Source organism: Pristiophorus japonicus, chromosome 1 (assembly GCF_044704955.1).
Source record: "Pristiophorus japonicus isolate sPriJap1 chromosome 1, sPriJap1.hap1, whole genome shotgun sequence".
In the NCBI taxonomy this organism is placed as follows: domain Eukaryota; kingdom Metazoa; phylum Chordata; class Chondrichthyes; family Pristiophoridae; genus Pristiophorus; species Pristiophorus japonicus.
In genome coordinates, this window is record NC_091977.1 from 143,692,429 (window position 1) to 143,714,210 (window position 21,782).

A 21,782-nucleotide genomic window follows, 5' to 3' on the forward strand; every position below is an offset into this window, starting at 1 on the left:
AACAGTCCAATACGAGAGCCACGGTCCCTGTCACAGGTGGGACTGATAGTCGTTGAGGGAAGCGGAGGGTGGGACAGATTTGCCACATGCTCGTTCCGCCGCCTGCGCTTGATTTCTGCACGGTCTCGAGGTGCTCTGCGCCCTCCCGGATGCACTTCCTCCACTTAGGGCAGTCATTGGCCAGGGACTCCCAGGTGTCGGTGGGGATGTTGCACTTTATCATGGAGGCTTTGAGGGTGTCCTTGTTGTTATGTATGTTAACTGGGTTTTACCTGCCACCAGAGGGCGCGACTATCGGAGTCCTAATGGTCACTGGCAGACACGTGTAAGCAGTGTATAAAATGTTGGCAGCCATGTTGAATCCTCACTTTGAGAGTAAATAAACTGGAGTAAGCTCATGCCTGAACTAGCTCACCGTACTTAGCCTCGTGGAGTTATTCGCTACTTAAAAATTGGCAACGAGTTAAAAATACGAACTTTCGCGCAACCATGTCTGTTGGAATTTTGGAGAGATTCGTGGAAAGGGAAGACAGGGAGGATTTCACTGATCGCCTCGACCAGTACTTCGTAGCCATCGGATTGGAAGGAACCGATAACACAATTAAGCGCAGGGCGATTCTCCTCACCATTTGTGGGTCAAGAATTTCTAGCCTTATTAAGAATCTACTCTCACCGACTCGACCAATGGATAAGACTTACGATGAATTGTGTATGTTGGTTCGGAACCACTTTAAACAGAAGGAAAGCATCTATACGCACAATCGCTCCGAGGGCCAGGACGTGGTGGAATTTGTCGCCGACCTGAGACATCTTGCTGGGCCGTGCAACTTCGGAGCTGCATTGGAGGAAATGCTGCGGGACTTTTTCGTGCTTGGCATTGGCCACGAGGTCATCCTTCGAAGGTTGCTGGCTGCTGAATCTCGAGACCTGAGCAGGGCTATCACGATCACCGAGGCATGCATGTCCACAGACGAAAAGTCGAAACAGATATCTTCCCAGCATCAAAACTCACCGGCAAGTACTGTGCATAAAATAATATCATTGGCAAGCAGAGCTGCACATGGCAGGGCCTACTTGTCTGCGTTCGTACGACCTGTAAGTGCTCAAAGTATGCCATTGGGGGTGAATCAAATCCCGCCTTGTTAGCGTTGCGGGGGTTATCATCGGGCCCATCAATGCCGATTCAAGCAATACATGTGCAAAGGCTATGCAACAATGGGGCACCTTCAGCGACTATGTCCACAACCGAGCAGGCATGCTGCGACACACCACATGGCTGAGGATGATCGATCCAGTGTGGATCAAGTGGCACAGGCAACTCAACCCAATTTACAGATGAAGAAGTGTATGAGATACATTCTTTTACTAAAAGTCTTCCGATAATGCTGGAAGTTAAATTAAATGGGGTGCGAGTCAGTCAATAATGAGCCAGAGGGCTTTCAAAAAGCTGTGGGACACTAAGGCAAAAAGACCCAAACTGAGCCCAATCAATGCGAAGCTGTGTACCTACACCAAAGAGCTCATACCAGTCATTGGCAGTGCGGCAGTAAAGGTATCGTACGATGGAGCTGTGCATGATTTATCGTTGTGGATCGTTCCAGGCTATGGCACAACACTGTTCGGCAGGAGTTGGCTTGAGAAAATTAAATGGAACTGGAACGATATTAAAGCCCTTATCATCAGTGGATGATGCTTCGTGTGCTTAAGTGTTGAGCAAGTTTCCCTCGTTGTTCGAACAAGGCATCGGCAACTTCACGGGAGCCAAGGTGCAGATCCATCTAGGCCCGGATGCAAGACCCGTCCATCACAAGGCGCGGGTGGTTCCGTACATGATGAGGGAGAAGGTCGAGATCGAACTGGACAGACTTCAACGGGAAGGAATCATATCACCAGTCGAGTTCAGCGAATGGTCCAGTTCAATTGTCCTGGTGTTGAAAAGTGATGGCACAATCAGGATCTGCGGCAACAACCGAGTCTCGATAAAGGATCAGTACCTGTTACCCAAGGCTGACGACCTGTTTGCAACGCTAGTGGGGAGGAAGTCGTTCACCAAATTGGACCTGACCTCCGCTTACATGACACAGGAGCTTGTCGAATCTTCGAAAAAACTGACGTGCGTCAACACGCACAAAAGACTGTTTATATACCACAGATGCCCTTTCGGAATTCGCTCAGTGGCAGCCATATTTCAGAGAAACATGGAGAGTTTGCTGAAGTATGTCCCAAGAACCGTCATGTTCCAAGATGACATCCTGATCACTGGTTGCGATGCCACCGAACACCTGCACAACCTGGAAGAGGTTTTATGTCGCCTGGACAGAATGGGACTCAGGCTAAAATGCCCCAAGTGCATTTTCATGGCACCAGAAGTCGAATTCCTGGGGAGAAAGATTGCAGCAGACAGCATCAGGCCTACGGACTCGAAAACAGAGGCCATCAAGAATGCATCCAGACCCCAGAGTGTGACGGAGCTGCGTTCATTCCTGGGTCTTCTCAACTATTTCGGTAACTTTCTACCTAGTTTGAGCACATTGCTAGAGTCCTTGCACATGTTGCTGAGAAAGGGTAACGCCTGGGTTTGGGGAAAATCACAAGACAGAGCCTTTGAGAGGCCAGGAACCTGCTATGTTCCAATAAATTACTGGTACACTATGACCCATGTAAGCAGTTAGTGCTGGCCTGCGACGTCTCATCATATGGGGCCGGTTGTGTGCTCCAGCAAGCCAATGTATCAGGCAAACTCCAACCAGTTGCATACGCATCCAGAAGTCTGTCTAAGACTGAAAGAGCCTATAGTATGGTAGAGAACGAGGCTTTAGAATGCATATATGGGGTTAGGAACATGCACCAATGCCTGTTTGGGCTTCGACTTGAGCTTGAAACAGACCACAAGCCGCTCATTTCATTGTTTTCTGAGAGCAAAGGTATAAACACAAATGCCTCGTCCCACATCCAAAGAAGGGCACTGACTTTATCTGTTTATGATTATGTCATCCGCCACAGACCAGGCACTGAAAACTGTGCTGATGTACGCTTAGCCGGCTACCATTGCCCACAACCGGGTGGAAATGCTGCAGCCCGCAGATTTGCTGCTGGTCATGGATGCCTTCGAGAGCGAGGGGTCACCCGTCATGGCTCGCCAAATTAGTACCTGGACCAAGACAACTAGAGACCAGGCACTGCTGTATGAGCCGAGTTGCCTACGGTGAGATGTTGGCCGCAAGCTCGGTGCTGAGTAGCGCCCTTGATGGTAGGTGGGCTGAGCCTTGGTTGGGGGCAGGCATTGGGAGGGTCAGTGGCCCACTGGGGTTCAGAGTGGAAGGTCACAGCCATGATGCTCACCAGTCAGAAGAGGCCAGGTCACCGTCATAGAGGCTGGTCAAGATGGCCGCCAGGATGGCAGCTTCCTAGGGAGCTCCCCTGCCAAATCAATTTTACCCTTGCCATCCAACAATGATCCACCCTCAACCTCTCCCACTGTCTAACCCCCCATCCCCGAGCCCTAATAGACCCTAATAGGCGTGCATAAATTGCCTTAAACCCTAATCCTGCAATTCACAAAATCCGGGCCAACCTCAGGCTTTGCTCCAAACCACCCATCGGCGACGACTATCGGACTACAAGCAACGTCCGAGCCTCCTGCAGCATCGTCCTGGACCTCTTTCACCAACCCCCCTCGATGACGTCCTCCTCCGACGTCATCCCAGCTGCTCCACCTGACCCCTGACCCTCGATGATGCTCGGTGAGCTAGATGAGTCTCCAACCAGGCGTTTGGGCCCCCAACGGCATCCAGGCCTTTTCCCAGTGGTGTCCAGGCCCCCAGCAGCATTCGGGCCCCTCCCCAGAGGCGACCAGATCCCCTCCAGTGGCGACAGCTGTGCCTCTCCTCCATGGCGGTAAAGTAACTAACTGTGTCATTTATAGCAACTCCCAAAATGGTGTCTCAAAACCAGCATGAACCAGAATGTTTACAGCAACTGTGAATAGCTCCCGCAAGGTCCTAATGCCTGTCCAGTGAGAGTTTGTGCAACAAAGAAACAGAGTATGAACACAACATATTTCCCCCCTCTGAAAACAGTTTAAGAACAGACAAAGTCCTTGAGATAGCCAGGCCGTGTTCTGTTCCGCGTGGCGCACTGTTCACATTTTTACAGAGGAGCTAACAGATAAAATAGTGTTCCTACCTCTGTTCTGGTGCAGTACTCACCATACTAGGTTAAATGCATCGCTGATAATCTGTGCTCTGTTACCATCTGGAATAACCTATGGAAGATGAATTCTCAGAATTAAAGAAAAGTGGATAACAACAATGAATAAATTCAAAACAATACAAAAAGTCTCCAGACAATGAATTTTTACAATTTGGGCTTTCTTCCAACACTGCATTCATGCTCAATGTGATTAATAGTGAATGATTCTCCACTGGGAGGTTGGCTGAACTCAAATCCTCCAACAGAAAATGTGTGTGTTTCTATACAGTGATTGTATATTTGCTTAAGTCCAGGCCTCTCGGCAAAAACAAAGTAAATCCTTTCAGGTATAGCGAGGCAAGGTCAATTTTAAAGTTCTAATACATAAGCCTGGCTTGAATTTCAAATGAGTAGGATATAACACAGAAATACTTTATGATAGGATGTGGAACAGACCAGCAGAGTGGCAGAGCGCCATGGGAGAAGCCTGAGGAGATTGAAACAACAACAGCAGCAGAATCAGCAGTGTGCACAGCACCGCGGGAGTATCCTGAGGAGATTTAAACAGTGCGGCGGTGGCAGAATCAGCAGACAAATACCGAGGGAATTTGAGAAAGCGACGACACAGTAAACGTAGAGGAGGCAGGGTAAGTTACAGGTAAATATCAATTTACCTTAAACTATACCAAATAATTCATTAGAAACTAAAAAAAATATAAAAAATATAAGCTAATTTAATGAATTACATAAACTCTAATTGAGTAAACATATAAATAAGGTTAGATAGGGATAGCAGTGCTGGTGGTGTGCTGCAACTGCAGCATGTGGGAGTTTGTGGAGAGCAGCACGATCCCAGACCACCCTGTCTGCAATAAATGTCTGCGTCTCGAGGAATTTCAGCTCAGAATTGTTGAGCTAAAGTCGGAGGTGCAGATATTGTGGGGCAAAATGAAGGCGGAGAGTTACCTGGAAACGTTGACCCAGGAGGTAGCCACATCCCTTTGGATAGGTAGCGTTATAGGTTTGGTTCGTGGTCAGGGACAGGAGTGTGTGACTGCGACTCAGGCAGGCAAGGGGACCCCAAGTGCAGGAGCCTCGGCCATTATCCAACAAGTACGAGGTTCTTGCTGCCTGTGTGAATGAGGGCAAAGTCTGCAGTGTGGATCAGCAAATTGTCAATGGCACCATGGCACAGGATGTTATTCAAGTGGGGGGAGTGAGAAGGGATGTTGCAGTGGTAGGGGACAGTAATCAGGGGCTAGATACTACTCCCTGCAACCGCGACCAGGAGTTCCGAAGGCTGTGTTGCCCGCCCAGTGCCAGGGTTAAGGATATCTCCTCATGGTTGGAAAAGAATTTGGAGTGGGAGGGGGAGAATCCAGTTGTCTTGGTTCATTTAGGAACCAATGACATGGTTTGAACTAGGAATGAGGTTCTGCTGAGAGAGTTTGAGGAGCTGAGGTTGATTGACAGGGTAGATGCTGAGAGGTTTTTTTCCCTGGCTGGAGAGTCTATAACTAGGGGGCATAGTCTCAGGATAAGGGATTGGCCATTTAAGACTGAGATGAGGAGGAATTTCTTCACTCAGAGGGTTGTGAATCTTTGGAATTCTCTGCTCCGAGGATCTATGGATGCTGAATCGTTGAGTATATTCAAGGCTGAGATTAATAAATTTTTGGACTCGAGGGAAATCAAGGAATATGGGGATTGAGGTTGAAGATCAGCCATGATCTTATTGAATGGCGGAGCAAGCTCGAGCGGCTATATGGCCTACTCCTGCTCCTATTTCTTATGTTCTTATGTAACAGAGCCTGTGTTACAGTTGTAAAAAGGTTATCATAAATGTGCTTCATTTTACTATTATATTTTTCTCTCCATTTTATTTTGCGTTTTGAGCCCTGAATCACTTTCATTGCCAAGCTGAAAGGCTGGATAGGCAACTTGTTCCTCGACCTCTCCTAATGCCACTACAAGGCATGCAAATACTTTGGGGTGAATTGACTTTCTTTTCCAATACTGACCCATTTGACACAAAGTTTGTCAAATTTCTATGTTAAGAACCTGCATTCAATCACCCTGAGGTGAAGTAGATTGGGGCATTAGTATTCTCATTGAATAAAGCCCCAGTTTGAAAAAATGCATTGCATGAAAAGACAATAAAATCTTAAAGGATTTGTCCCATTAAGAGATACATTAAATGACTCTGCTATCACTCTTTGCAGCTACAACGGAGTTTAAATTGAAGCCAGTCAAAGTGGATGGAGTTCTCTTGGCAAATGGTGATGTTCAATGCTTTGCGTGGAATCTTATCAAATGCCTTCTGAAAGTCCATATAGGTAACATCCACAGATATTCCCCTATCCACCATGTTAGTGACCTTCTCAAAAAATTCAACTAGATTAGTCAAGTTTGACCTTCCCATCACAGCTACATGATTAGTATCCCTTGTGCTTGACAGCCTGCTAAATGCAAATTATAGCTGACTGAAGGATTGGCAATTCTCACTTTTCATTGGCTGGCTCACTGTATTGAAGAAAACATCTTACATTTTATCCTGCAGGATAAGTACAATAATAAAGCAGCTGGGTTAAATGCTTCAAAAAAACATACAATTAACTTCAGCAGAGCAAAACGACAACAATTTATAGAATGATCAAACTTGTAGCTCACTGAGAAGCCATTTGAGCTGTCGTGCCTGTGCCATGGCTAGCTCTTCAAATGGAGATGCTTATTCTTATCCCAGTACCTGCTTCTTGTCCATATCATTTTATATTCTTCATTTTAAATATTAATCTGGTTCCTTTTTAAATGATGTTATAGTCTCTGCCTCAATAGTCATTCTGGTAAAGCATTCCATGCTTTCATCATCATCATAGGCAGTCCCTTGAATCAAGGATGACTTACTTCCATGTCAAAAAGTTCACAGGTGTTTCAATGAAGGACCTAATATTCCAGGTCCTGAACAAAATCTTGAAGGGTGGAAGATGTCTCTGCGTGGATTATTTTAACGTGTGATGGTCATTGCACACCAGCCACCACATGGGCTTGGCAGAGCTAGGTCTTGGTCCAGTAGCAAGGATTAACCAAGACGACTGGAGACCAGCTCTGCTGCACGGACCAAGAGCGCACACATATCGCAGTGTGGGCAGGCCCATGCTGCCCCTGGGCCCTCGCCTTTCCTGGGCCCCAAACTCGCGCCTCTCCTGGGCCCCAATCACATCTCTCTACAATCTCTCGCCGCTCCTTCGCCCCGACCTCACTGCTCCTGCTGTACCTGCCCACGCTCCAATCACCGACCTGGATCTTTGTGACGTCCCTCTTCACTGCCATTGCTCTCCTGCTCCAGCACGTGCTGCTCCCTGGAGTGGTATGCTGCCACTCTGCTCCTTCCGCTCCCCGGCCTGCTCCGATGGTGCTCGCAGGCCGGGGGTCACTCAGCCTGCTGGGCTAGGCCACCACGCAGCTCCTTCCGATCCCCGGCCTGCTCCGATGGTGCTCGCAGGCCGGGGGTCACTCAGCCTGCTGGGCCAGGCCACCACGCTGCTCCTTCCGCTCCCGGCCTGCTCCAAAGGTGCTCGCAGGCCGGGGTCACTCAGCCTGCTGGGCTAGGCCATCACGCTGCTTCTTCCACTCCCGGCCTGCTCCGATGGTGTGAAGAAAAAGTAATCTCATTCTTGTTTTGTTCTTCGAGTGATGATCCAGAGTTTGTGCATCCTTGTTACTGATTCACTAATGAGTGTGAATAATCCTTCACTATTTAGCCTCAAAACTTTTCATATTTTGAAAATCTCTATCAGATCGCCTTTAACCTGTGGGATTAGTCTCGATTGCCGTAGCAAGAGCTGGCACAGATACTAGATGAATGATCTTCTGTGCTGTAAACCTCTATTGCTCAATTGTTACACTCATTTATTCCCATGAAAAAGCTCTAATTTTTTGAGCCTTTCCTCATAGCTATAACCTCTCATTTCTGATATTATTCTAATGGATCTTTACTGTACTCTTTCCATGGCTCTAATATCCTTCCTATAATGGGTTCCCAGAACTGCACACAATATTTCAACTGTGGCCTAACCAATGTTTTGTAAACATTCAACAGCACTTCCTTGCTTTATATTTTATAGGTACCACTATAGAATCATTGAATGATTACAGCACAGAAGGAGACCATTCAGCCCATCGAGCCTGTGTCAGTAACCATACATCACTGTATGCACTGTGCTCCTCCAGCAGTGACCTACTCCTTATTGTCATATCCTGTTACTCCACTATTAGTGTGGCCCACTATGTCCCCCCCTCCCCATGACTTGTCTTCACAGCACCTCCATCTTGTCGCTTCTGTCCCGGACTTCAAAAGCATCCTTAAAATCCTTCTGTTCAACCATGCTTTCACCTTTCCTTATCACTTTCACATTCATGCTCTTTAACTGGAGTCCTGTAAAGTGCTCTAAATCATCATTCTGCATGTGAGAATTGGTTTAGAAAGGCACATAGTTGTTATCAGTGTTCAGTGATTATTAACTGGACATTCCATTGCAAGACAATATAAACTGATTGACATTCCTTCCTTGTGTTTAGTATTCAGAAGATGGACAAAAGTTCTTAAGTAAGGGTGAGAAGATTATAACTTACAGATGGGTCTTTGCTTAGTTGAAGACTAAGCTGGTGCCAATTTGAATCATCATAGTTAACAATATAGAAGCCGGTTATATTGATATTTAGCAGGATCCATTCTTCATCTGCCGTACGTTTTACCTCAGGATATGTTTCTGTATGCAAGCACCAAGAATGAAAATCAACAGAACAATAGTTGCTGCTTATTACAAAATATTTGAGAAGGATTAGTAGTGTGTACGTCGATATATGTCAACGGCCCACATTTCTGTACAGTCAGCATTTAGGAGTCAGTGTTTGTGAAAATCATTCCCAATCGCATTCCTCCTTTAGCTCACTTCCAGCATTTACTTCTTGCTGTAGCTGGAGGGGAATGCATGCCATTTGATAGTTTTGCAACATCAGGAAATCCCATTCACAAAGTGCAGCATCATTCACATTATGCAGCACCTGAATAGCAGCAATCCTGTCAACACCGTGCCCAGGCTGCTATATCGGCATCTATATGTGGCACACAAAGCTCCTTGGTAAGAGCCTAAGCAGCCCCCAAAGATAAAAAGCTTGAACATTCTGTAAGAGGTGATTTAATACCAGGACATTCTGTCACAAACTGTACAACATGGTGAGTTTTCTTGAAGGTATTCCCATTAACTTGGTTTAGTAACTGAAGGAAAATAACCTAATGTTACTGAAATCTTTGAGTAAAGAGATGATTTTCTGATCTCATTCTGCCGGGGGTGGGGAAATCCTTGCTCGCATCACATATTGAGAATTACTGGTTGGAAAATCATGTGAAATGTGTGCCTGAATTTCCAATAAACACAGACAGCGGGTGAATTTCATTACCAAGAGTGTGATGTCAGAAAATTATCCTGTATTTGTTTCACTAAATGTGATCATGTGGCATTTTCCAGATTGGTAATATTTTCTCATTAACTCTACAGGGAGCATGAAATGCAACTTTACCCTAAGATGGAGTAAGGAGACATACTATATTATAAATGTACTTACTATGTTTTTTCTCAAGGTAGATAAGTGGTTGGACAGATCCATTCTTCATCCAGAAAATAGGAATAAACCATGAGGAGCTAAAAAAGAAATAAAATGATAGGAGAGGTTAACTTCCTGAATGCTTATTACTGTTTTCCTTTGAATATTTGCAATACTGTAAATGTACTTTCAAAATCTAATTTGTAATTAGTGTACCCCCCTGTGGCCTTGCATATATTAAGTCAAGATCATTTGTGGTCCTTAGTTGAGGTGATGTTAGAGGGTACGGGAAATCATTCAACCAGAGAATTCAGTCCCCATTTTAAGATCATATATTTTGTCCTTTTTTTTATAATGGTTTGATTTTTCAAAAAATCTATCTATGTCTTATTGAATATCTGATATCATCACGTGCAGCCTGTCTGCATCACATGGCTTCCTGTTGTCAGGTTTTTGTCCCACTTTTTGTGTACACATGTTTTCCCAATATAATTTTCCATGTCCAAATTCTTTACAGGTTTTTGCTTATGTAAACTTTTCCTGGTTTACCCCAGGTGGGTGCGGGGAGGGGGGGGGGGGCGATGGGAGGGGGGGGAGGCAGGGGAGGGGGTGGAGAGAGAGTGGTTTAGAATCAAGCCCTACCTGTTCCTAAGCATTGTCTTTATATAGTCTGTATATTCAGTTGTTCTTTCAGTAGTAATCAATGGAAATGTCATGCACAGAAAATTCAGTAAGAGATAGTGTTATATATGTAAACTTGTATATACCTTGTATGCCACCAGAGGGCTCATCCCCTGGAGTCCCAAAGGATCCCACAATCCCTTGGGAGCACAGGTACTTAAGGAGGCCTCACAGGCTGGAGAGGCACTCTGGAGACCTGCAATAAAAGACTGAGGTCACACTTTACTTTGAGCTCACAGTATCCAGTCAGACTCTTTATTCATATATAACAACTGGCGACGAGATACAGATGATGAACCCAATGATACAGAGAACAGTGGGCATCCTGGAGAAATTCTCGGAGGGAGATGATTGGGAAAGCTTCGTGAAGCGACTCGACCAATACTTCGTGGCCAACGAGCTGGAAGGAGAAGCGAACACTGCCAAATGAAGGGCAATTCTCCTCACCATCTGCGGGGCACCAACATATGGCCTCATGAAAAATCTGCTTGCTCCAGCGAAACCCATACGATGATTTGTGCACACTGGTCCGGGAGCATCTGATGATGAGGTACCGGTTCTATACCTACAAAAAGTCTGAAAGCCAGGAAGTGGCGAGTTATGTCGCCAAGCTAAGACGCCTTGCAGGACATTGTGAATTTGGAGCACATGCTCAGAGACTTTTTCATACTTGGCATTGGCCATGAAGTGATACTTCGCAAAATTTTGACTGTAGAGACCCCAACCTTGAGTAAGGCCATAGCGCTAGCCCAGGCATTCATTGCCACCAGTGACAATACTAAGCAAATCTCTCAGCACACAAGTGCTGCTACAAGTACTGTGAACAAAGTGATGTTGTTTCAAATCGCAATGTACAGGGCAGGTCCCACTTGCCTGCAGCTGCATGTCCGCAGATGTCTCAGATTCCACCATCAAGGGTGATGAATGCAATGCCATTAACACCTTGTTGGTGCTGCGGGGGTGATCATCGTTTCCATTCATGCCGCTTCAAAGGGTACGTTTGCAAGGGCTGTGGAACAATGGGACACCTCCAATGTATGTGCAGGCGAGCTGCAAACCCTGTTAATCCTGAAAACCACCATGCTGCAGAGGAGGACAGATCCATGGCGGATCACGATGAACCAGAATCTCAGACCGAGGAGGCAGGGGTATATGGGGTGCACACATTTACCACAAAGTGTCCCCCGATAATCCTGAAGGTTAAATTAAATGGACTTCCGGTGTCAATGGAGCTGGATATGGGCGTGAGCCAGTCCATAATGAGCAAAAAGACTTTCGAAAAATTATGGTGCAGCAAGGCCTCAAGGCCAGTCTTGACTCCCATTTGCACAAAACTGAGAACTTACACAAAGGAACCGATTCCCGTAATCAGCAGTGTTACTGTAAAGGTTTCCTACGATGGAGCGGTGTGCAAGCTACCACTCTGGGTGATACTGGTCGATGGTCCCACGCTGCTCGGCAGGAGCTGGCTGGGAAAGATACGCTGGAACTTGGACAACGTCCGAGCGCTCTCATCCGCTGACGACACTTCGTGTGCCCAGGTCTTAAACAAGTTCCCTTCGCTGTTCAAATCAGGCATCGGGAAGTTCCAAGGAGCAAAAGTGCAGATCCACCTAATTCCGGGGGCTCGACCCATCCATCACAAGGCGAGAGTGGTACCATACATGATGAGGGAAAGGGTAAAGATAGAGCTAGACCGGCTGCAAAGAGAGGGCATCATTTCGCCGATCGAATTCAACGAGTGGACCAGTCCAATTGTTCCAGTCCTCAAGGGAGTCGGCACCGTCAGAATCTGTGGTGATTACAAAGTAACTATCAATCTTTTCTCCCTGCAGAATCAATACCTACTACCAAAGGCTGATGACATTTTTGCTATGCTGGCGGGAGGAAAGATGTTCATGAGGCTGGACTTGACCTCGGCCTACATGATGCAGGTGCTGGAGGAATCATCGAAGGGCCTCACCTGAATCAACATGCACAAAGGTCTCTTCATTTATAACAGATGCCCGTTTGGAATTCGATCAGCCGCGGCGATATTCCCAGAAACATGGAAAGCTTACTAAAGTCAGTCCCGTGCACCGTGGTCTTCCAGGACGACATCTTGGTTACAGGTCGGGACACCGTCGAGCATCTGCAGAACCTGCGGGAGGTTCTTAGTCAGCTCAACTGTGTGAGGCTCAGTTTAAAACGCTCGAAGTGCATTTTCCTGGCACCTGAAGTGGAGTTCCTGGGGAGAAGAATCACGGCGGACAGTATCAGGCCCACCGATTCGAAGATGGAGGCAATTGAGAATGCACCAAGGCCACAGAACATGATGGAGCTGCGGTTGTTTCTAGGACTCCCGAACTAATTTGCTAACTTCTTACCGGGTCTCAGCACACTGTTAGAACACTGCATGTCTTACTGCATAAAGGAGATGAATGGGTATGGGGCACAAGCCAAGAAAATGCCTTTGTAAAAGCTCGAAAATTGTTATGCTCATACAAATTGCTTGTGTTGTATGATCTATGTAAGTGTTTGGTACTAGCATGTGATGCGTCGGTGTGTATTGCATCAAGCTAATGATTCTGGGAAATTGCAACCGGTTGCTTATGCATCCAGGATCTGTCCAAGGCTGAGAGAGCCTACAGCATGATTGAAAAAGAAGCGTTAGCGTGTGTCTATGGGGTAAAGAAAATGGATCAATATCTCTTTGGGCTATAATTTGACCATAAGCCACAAATAGCCCTGTTTTCCGATAGTGAGGGGATGAATACGAATAGATCGGCCCGCATCCAGAGATGGGCGCTCACGTTGTCCGCATACAACTACGCCATCCGCCACAGGCCAGGCACAAAAAACTGTGCCAATGCTCTCAGTAGGCTGCCATTGCCCACCACAGATGTGGAAATGGTGCAGCCTGCAGATTTTGTCATGGTTATGGAAACATTCGAGAATGAGCAGTCACCCGTCACAGCCCGACAGATTAGAACCTGGATGAGCCAGGACCCCTTATTATCTCTAGTAAAAAATTGTGTGCTTCACGGGAGCTGGTCCAGTGTCCCAGTGGAAATGCAGGAAAAGATAAAACCGTACCAGCGGCACAAAGATGAAATGTCTATATAACAGACTGCCTTCTGTGGGGCAATCGAGTAGTGGTCCCAAGAAGGGCAGAGACACTTTCATCAGTGACCTCCACAGTACCCACCCAGGCATCATAATGATGAAAGCGATAGCCAGATCCCACGTGTGGTGGCCCGGTATCGATGCGGACTTAGAGTCCTGCATGCACAGATGTAACACATGCTCGCAGTTAAGCAATGCACCCAGGAAGGCGCCACTAAGTTTATGGTCTTGACCCTCCAAACCGTAGTCCAGTGTCCATGTCGACTATGCAGGCCCGTTTTTGGGTAAAATATTCCTTGTGGTTGTAGATGCGTACTCCAAATGGATTGAATGTGAGATAATGTCGGCAAGCATGTCCGCTGCCACGACTGAAAACCTGTGGGCCATGTTTGCCACGCACGGACTACCTGATGTCCTTGTGAGCGACAATGGGCCATGTTTTACCAGTGCCGAGTTTAAAGAGTTCATGACCCGTAACGGGATCAAACATGTTACATCTGCCCCGTTCAAACCAGCATCCAATGGTCAGGCAGAGAGAGCAGTGCAAACTATCAAGCAGGGCTTGAAGAGGGTAACTGAAGGCTCACTGCAGACTCGCCTATCCCGAGTTCTGCTTAGCTACTGCACGAGACCCCACTCGCTCACTGGGATTCCACCTGCTGAACTTCTCATGAAAACAACACTTAAGACAAGACTCTCGTTAGTTCACCCTGATCTACATGAACAGGTAGAGAGCAGGTGGCTTCAACAAAGTACATACCATGATAGCGTAAATGTGTCACGCAAAATTGAAATCAATGATCCTGTATTTGTATTGCATTATGGACAAGGTCCCAAGTGGCTTCCCGGCACTATTGTGGCCATAGAGGGGAGAAGAGTGTTTTGGGTCAAACTTTCAAATGGACTCATTCACCGGAAACATTTGGACCAAATCAAACTCAGATTCATGGACTATCCTGAGCAACCCACTTTGGACCCTACCTTCTTTGACTCCCCCAACACACACATCAGTGGCAACCGACCCAGCGGTTGGCCATGAAGCAGAACCCACCACCCGCAGCAGCCCAGTAGGACTCACCACACCAGGCAACCCAGCAAGGCCAGCTGCACAGCAGCCCAGCGAGGGCCCAACAAACGATTCACCAAAACCAGCATTTGCACCGAGACGATCAACCAGGGAAAAAAAGCCCCAGATCGACTCACCTTATAAATAGTTACACCGTTGACTTTGGGGGGGAGTGTTGTTATGTAATAGTCAAGTCGAGTGGTAACAAAAGGAATGGTTGAGTCTTTCAACAGCAGATGAGCTGAGGCAGGACGGAAACGAGTGATGTTACTATTATATATATGGACTTGTATTTACTCTGTACAGCCATCAGAGGACTCATCCCCTGGAGTCGCAAGGGATCCCACAATCCCTTGGGAGCACAGGTACTTAAGGAGGCCTCACAGGCTGGAGAGGCACTCTGGAGACCGGCAAAAAAAAGACTAAGGTCACACTTTACTTTGAGCTCACAGTATCCAGTCAGACTCTTCATTCATATATAACAGATAGTATTGACAATTGTATTTAATTATCAGTGCCTCATTCTTATGGCCCCAAGCCGGTAAGGGAGTGAGGACTATGGCTTCTACCCGCAGAGCCAGGGGCCAGACCAATATCCTTCCTATCGCCCTCAGCCTGCGGTGAGCTGATCAAACTTGGTGGAGGAGAGGAGCTCTATCTTTGTGTAAAGTGCCCTCTGCTTATACAACAAACTAACCTGCTGGAAGCCTCTGAGATCATACAGCTGCCACTGAAGCCTACTGCGGGAGAGGAACTGGGGCTGGGCAGCTCAACATCCATTTCCATTTAAGCAGACCATAAATTACCAACAGTTGTGAGGGAGAAACATGGGTGTGGCAGCAGGCTGACATGTCACTCAAGGAGCTTCTAGATCAATACCACCCAAACTCTTCCTTAGGAAGACGACACACAGTGAATGATCAATATTTTGCCACAGTGCAATGCACATTGAGGGAGGTCTCAAGGAGGCCTGCATTCCCAATCAGCAGCCTGAACATATCTACCTGTTGATGGGGAGTGAAATGGTGGAGCAACATTGTGCCTGTAGGTTTATATTTACTGCCAGTGGGATGGGGGTTACAGCAGGGGGCTGACATAGGGGTGGCAGAGTTAAAATCAATGGCATGTGAAGAGGAGTGGTTTTTCGGAAATATTGTTAAGTTACTACCAATCTTATTCTGAAGGATATTTAGGGAGTTGCTTTGGGAGTTGTGGGAAGAGTAAAAATAAAACGGCTTATCGTTAATATTGTAAAACTGAAAACTTTGCTGCCACCTAGTGGCTTCATATTGGCACTTCAAGCTGCTTGACAATTTAAAATGACTGAACCAGTGTTGGGTTTGGAACCAATGTTATGTGACAGCAGTTTGCCATTGTAATAGCCTATCACAGCTCCACCTACACGCACAGTCGATACTGCAACTAATGTGACACTTATAACATGGATTTTACCATAGACTGCCTGAAATTTGATCCTTCAATACATTTTGAAGTGGAATGTTGCAACCCACTCAGTGGAAGAAGAAACATTGATGAATTTCAAGAAGGAACTGGACACATTCTCATAATAAATGGGATTCAGGATAATTAGAAGTGCATACTGTGGATAAAGGTCCTGCTTAAACTGTTACCATCTGGCGAATTTTAACCCCAAAAAACAGGTGGGTTGGGGTCAGGTGGGAGGTCAAAGTGTTAAAGATCTGAATCCCGACCCAGATCCGCCCACTTCCGGTTTTAACCGAGGTGGGACAGGAAGGTATGTGAGGCGGGGGGGGGGGGGGATGTGGGGGTGGCCAACCTGCTCGCAGAAGGCGGGTTGGCACTTTAAATATTATAATGAGGCTACATGCCTCATGTTGAAATTCCATTTTAAATACAGTTGTGGGCAGCTGGGTTTCCCAGGCCTCGCGGAACTCGGCAGCTAAAGGGAGGCAAGAACTATTGGATCCAGGAGGTAAGTGCCTTTCCATTTACCCGCTGGATCCAGCATCCCTGCCTCATTAACCCCCTGTGATCAGACACCCCCTGACCCTTCTGATCTCCCTCTGACCTCCCCAGCCCTCAGGCCTCCGATCCCCCCCCCCCACGAGGCCTCCGGTCCCTGAGCCCCTCTCTAACCTTCCGATCCTTGGACCCTGACCCCTACTTCGGCCTCTAATCTCCGATCCCCTCTGATCCCAGCCTTTGTACCCCACCCCCCGATCTCCAGAGTGCTCCAATCCCGGCAATCTTACCCACACCCCCAATCTCCGGCCTCTAACGATTCCGGCCTTCCTGCTTCTGCCTCCTCCCTCTTGGCAACCTTGCATAGATTTATTTTTAAATGAAAATGGAAGAGAATCTGAGCTCCCTTAAGCAGTTCGCCCTACTTGTTAGCCAGCCGGCCTCTTCGATAGCAGCAGGGGCAATGGTGTTTGGTGGAATATAAGGAAGTAAGTGCACACAGAATACAGAGGGGTTCTCATAGAATCATAGAAGTTTACAGCACAGAAGGAGGCCATTTGGCCCATCCTGTCCACACCGGCTGAAAAAGAGCATGCACGGTGTTTCCTATTTAAAAGTCGGTGAACCAACAGCGTGGGTGCTACAGATCACTGCACAGCCGAGCGGCTTAAATGGAACACTGCATCTAGTCTAATCGCACTTTCTAGCTCTTGGTCCGTAGCCTTGTAGGTGATGGCATTTCAAGTGCATATCCAAGGACTTTTTAAATGTGATGAGAGTTTCTGCCTGTACCACCCTTTCAGGCAGTGAGTTTCAGTAACCCCCCCATCCCACTGTCCTGTAGGTGAAAAAAATTCTCAACTCCCCTCTAATCCTTCGACCAATTACTTTCAATCTATGTTCCCTGGTTATTGATCTTTCTGCTAATGGAAATAGGTCCTTCCTATCCAGTGTCTCTTGGCCCTTCATAATCTTATACACCTCAATTAAATCTACCCACAGCCTCCTCTGTTCCAAAGAAAACAATCCCAGCTTATCTAATCTTTCCTCATAGCTAAAATTATCCAGTTCTTGCAGCTTTCTCCACTGTACCCTCTCTAGTGCAAACACATATGTCCTGTTCTTCATCGATGTTTGCTTAGGTTTTGCTCGTGGCCAATATATTAATGATATTCTTTTGGTTTGGAAGGTATTGAGCTACCCTTTTGTTGCAAAGTATTACAATGATCAAGATTATGTCAGTGATGTTAAAGTTATGGACTGCTCTCCGAATGGCCAGCGAACTCATGACCTGACGCCATGCCTTTTGGACAGTAAAGATGAAGAAATCAAAATTCCTAAGAATTTTTTTTGGAACTTTGATCTGCTTTGATCAGAGACCCCTTGTTCTCCGGCCTCCAATGATCTCAGCCTTCCTACTCCAACCCCTGCCCTCCCGATCACCGATCCCTCCCACCCTCCTCTCTGCCACCTGTGCGACAGCCAGCCAGCCTCTCAATCTGTCAGGTTGCAGGTGGGAAACAAAGAATCAAAATGTTAATCAAACCTGCACTTAAATTCAGCATTCCTTGAGGGAAATCTGCTCTCCCAGGTTTCCCAAACGCATTCCAGCACCACCTCCCATCCTGTAGTGTATGTAATAACTGTTAGACTGAGTACTGTTTAACTCCAAGAGGTATGACCTTGGCCCTGCTTTATTAAGGCCCAAATTGACTAATATACAAAATGACTGGTGTTTTATACTTGGGCTGCACATGTGCGTGCAGCCCAATGGCCACCAACAATGACGCCATCTAGTAGCTAGTGATCCCAAAAGTACATACATGACAATACCCCCCTCTGAGATATTAACACAGTCTTTTACAAATTGAGACGGTCCGGTGTTTTACGCTCCCGGGTTGACCGTCTCAGTTCAACTCCAGCCTTGGGTGAGTGTTCAGAGTCTGTTGTGACTGGTAGCTGGGTGGCTGACCTGATGGGAGTGACAATCGCCATGTCAGGGATTGAAAGTCCATTTTCATTGAACATGTCAGTGATTGAAAGTTAGGATTCACTGATGACCACTGAGTTCTCTGATGACTGAAGGTAGGTTGGTTGGTCGGCGATTGTCTCTTCCTCCAACTGTTCCGGTTTGTCTGTGTGCCGCAGCTTTGTCTGATCCATATGTTTCCTACATATTTGCCCATTTTTGAGCTTGGCAATAAATACTTTGTTGCCCTCCTTGGCCATGGCAGTACCAGCAATCCACTTGGGACCCTGACTATAATTCAGAACATATACAGGATCATTTACAGAAATATCACATGACACAGCTGCGTGATCGTGATACTCTTGCTGACTTCGTCTTCTATATTCAACATGATTATTCAAGTCAGGGTGTACAAGAGATAACTCTTCATCATTAGTTCAGCAGGCGAGACCCCGGTAAGTGTGTGTGGTCTTGTCCTGTAACTCAGCAGTATGCATGACAGGCGGGTCTGCAGTGACCCTTGGCTCGCTTCATACTCTGCTTTATGATTTGGACAGCACGTTCTGCTTGCCCATTGAATGCAGGTTTGAATGGTGCTGACCTTGCATGTTTGATACCACTGAGTTTCATGAACTCTTGAAACTCCTGACTGGTGAAGCACGATCCGTTGTCGCTAACAACGATGTCAGGAAGACCATGTGTTGCGAACATGACACTGAGATTCTCAATGGTAGCTGTGGATGTGCAGGATGACATGATTATATACTCAATCCACTTCGAATATGCATCCACCACAACTAAAAACATCTTCCCCAGGAAGGGACCTGCAAAGTCTATGTGGATCCTGGACCATGGTTTGGACGGCCACGACCACAGACTCAGCGGCGATTCCTGAGCTGCATGCAAGTGTTGCACTGATGCACACATGATTCCAGCTCAGAGTCAATTCCTGGCCATCATACATGAGACCTGGTGATGGCTTTCATCATTACAATGCCGGGATGTGTGCTATGTAGCTCACATACAAATACCTCTCTCCCTTTCTTGGGCATTACAGCACGATTGCCCCACAGTATACAATCCGACTGAATAGACAGTTCGTCTTTGCGACGAATGTAAGGTTTGGTCCCCTCGTACAGTTGCTTGGGTATGGCAGACCAATCACCTTTGAGGATGCAATTCTTCACCACCGATAAAATCGGGTCCTGGCTGGTCCAGGTCTTAAATTGTTGAGCCGTGACAGGGGTTCCTTCACTCTTAAAAGCATCCATAACTAACAATAGGTCCGCCGGTTGTGGCGTTTCCACCTCCGGTGTGGGCAACGGCAGATGGCTCAAAGCATCGGCACAATTCTCGGTGCCAGGTCTATGGCGAATAACATAAGCATAAGTGAATAATGTCAGTGCCCACTTCTGGATGCGGAATGAAGCATTGGTGAAATGAACGGCTTGTGATCTGTCTCTAGTTCAAACCGAAGACCAAACAGGTACTGATGCATCTTTTTAACCCCATACACACAGGCTACTGCTTCTTTCTCTACCATGCTGTAGGCTCTTTCTGCTTGAGACAAACTTTTTGAAGCATACACGACTGGTTGAAGTTTACCCGACTCATTAGCTTGTTGGAGTACGCAACCAATTCCATATGACGAAGCATCGAAGGCCAATACTAAATGGGTCATAATGTACCAGCAGCTTGTTAGAGCAAAGCAGATTATTGGCTTTCTCAAAAGCTCTGTCCTGAGACGCACCCCACACCCAGTTGTCGCCTTCTCTTAGCAGCGTGTGCAGGAGTTCTAAAAAGATGCTCAATTTAGGTAGGAAGTTACCGAAGTAGTTGAGTAGACCCAGGAACGAACACAGCTCCGTCACATTCTGCGGCTTGGGTGCATTCTTGATGGCTTTGGTTTTCGCATCCATGCGCCTGATGCCATCAGCAGCAATTTTCCTCCCCAGGAATTCAATCTCTGGTGCCATGAAGATGCACTTCGAGCATTTCAGTCTGAGTCCCACTTTGTCCAGACAATGTAGAACCTCTTCCAGGTTGTTCAGATGTTCCTCGGAGTCATGACCTGTGATCAGGATGTCATCTTGGAACACAACGGTTCTGGGAACGGACTTCAGTCGACTCTCCATGTTCCTCTGAAATATTGCTGCAGCTGAGCGAATTCCAAAAGGGCACCTGTGATAAATAAACAGACCTTTATGCATGTTAATAAGTCTCTTCGATGTCTCGACCAGCTCCTGTGTCATGTCGGCCAACACCAAGTCCAGTTTTGTGAATGACATCCCCCCGGCTAGTGTTGCAAACAAGTCATCAGCCTTCGGTAATGGGTACTGATCCTGTTTCAAAACCTTGTAGCATTGTAGTCTCCACAGATTCTGACTGTGCCATCACTTTTCAGCACAGGAACAATGGGGCTGGCCCATTCATTAAATTCAACCGGTGATATAATCCCTTCCCGCTGGAGTCTGTCCAGTTTGGTTTCGACTTCTCCCTCATCATATACGGAACTGCCTGAGCTTTATGATGGACGGGTCTTGCATCCAAGTCCACATGGATCTGCACCTTGGCTCTCGTGAATTTGCCGATGCCTGGTTCGAACAGCGAGGGGAACTTGCTCAGTACTTGAGCACAAGTATCTTTCTCCGATGACAACGCCTTGATGTCATGCCAATCGCATCTGATTTTTCAAGCCAGTTCCTGCCGAACAGCATTGGGCCATTGCCTGGGACAATCCATTGCGGTAACTCGTGAACCGCACGGTCATACGACACTTTAATTGTGGCACTACCAATCACCGTTATGAGTTCTTTGGTGTACTTGTGCAACTTGACATTGACTGGACTCAGCCTGGGCCTCACAGCCTTAGTTTCCCACAGCTTGTCGAATGCCCTCTGGTTTATTATTGATTGACTCGCCCCCGTATCCAGTTCCATCGATACCGGCACCCCATTAAATTTCATGTTGATCATTATCGGTTTGCTCTTAGTTAGGAATGAGTACAGTCCATATACTTCCTCCTCTGGTATCTCAGATTGTGTATCCAGATCTGCGCTAGTCTAACCATCATCCTCCACGTGGTGTGTCGCAGCACGCTTGCTCATCTGCGGCCACTTTCGCTGGAGATGCCCCACTCTCAGACAGCCTTTGCAACTATATTGCTTAAATTAGCACTGCTGGTGCCGGTGATTTCCCCCACAATGCCAACACGGAGAAATC

At 46.9% G+C, this 21,782-nt stretch overlaps 1 protein-coding gene across 3 annotated transcripts in view; it reads right to left on the reverse strand.

Moving 5' to 3' along the window:
• LOC139265923 (aminopeptidase Q-like) overlaps positions 1 to 21,782 on the reverse strand; it is a 352,506-nt gene that overhangs the window by 75,470 nt on the left and 255,254 nt on the right. For all 3 annotated transcript variants that reach the window (XM_070883537.1, XM_070883528.1, XM_070883519.1), the window contains exons 11-13: positions 9,817 to 9,893; positions 8,824 to 8,960; positions 4,209 to 4,264 (exon numbers count right to left, since the gene is read on the reverse strand). In XM_070883537.1, coding sequence (XP_070739638.1) covers positions 4,209 to 4,264; positions 8,824 to 8,960; positions 9,817 to 9,893 — 270 coding nt within the window. The remainder of the gene's footprint in view (positions 1 to 4,208; positions 4,265 to 8,823; positions 8,961 to 9,816; positions 9,894 to 21,782) is intronic.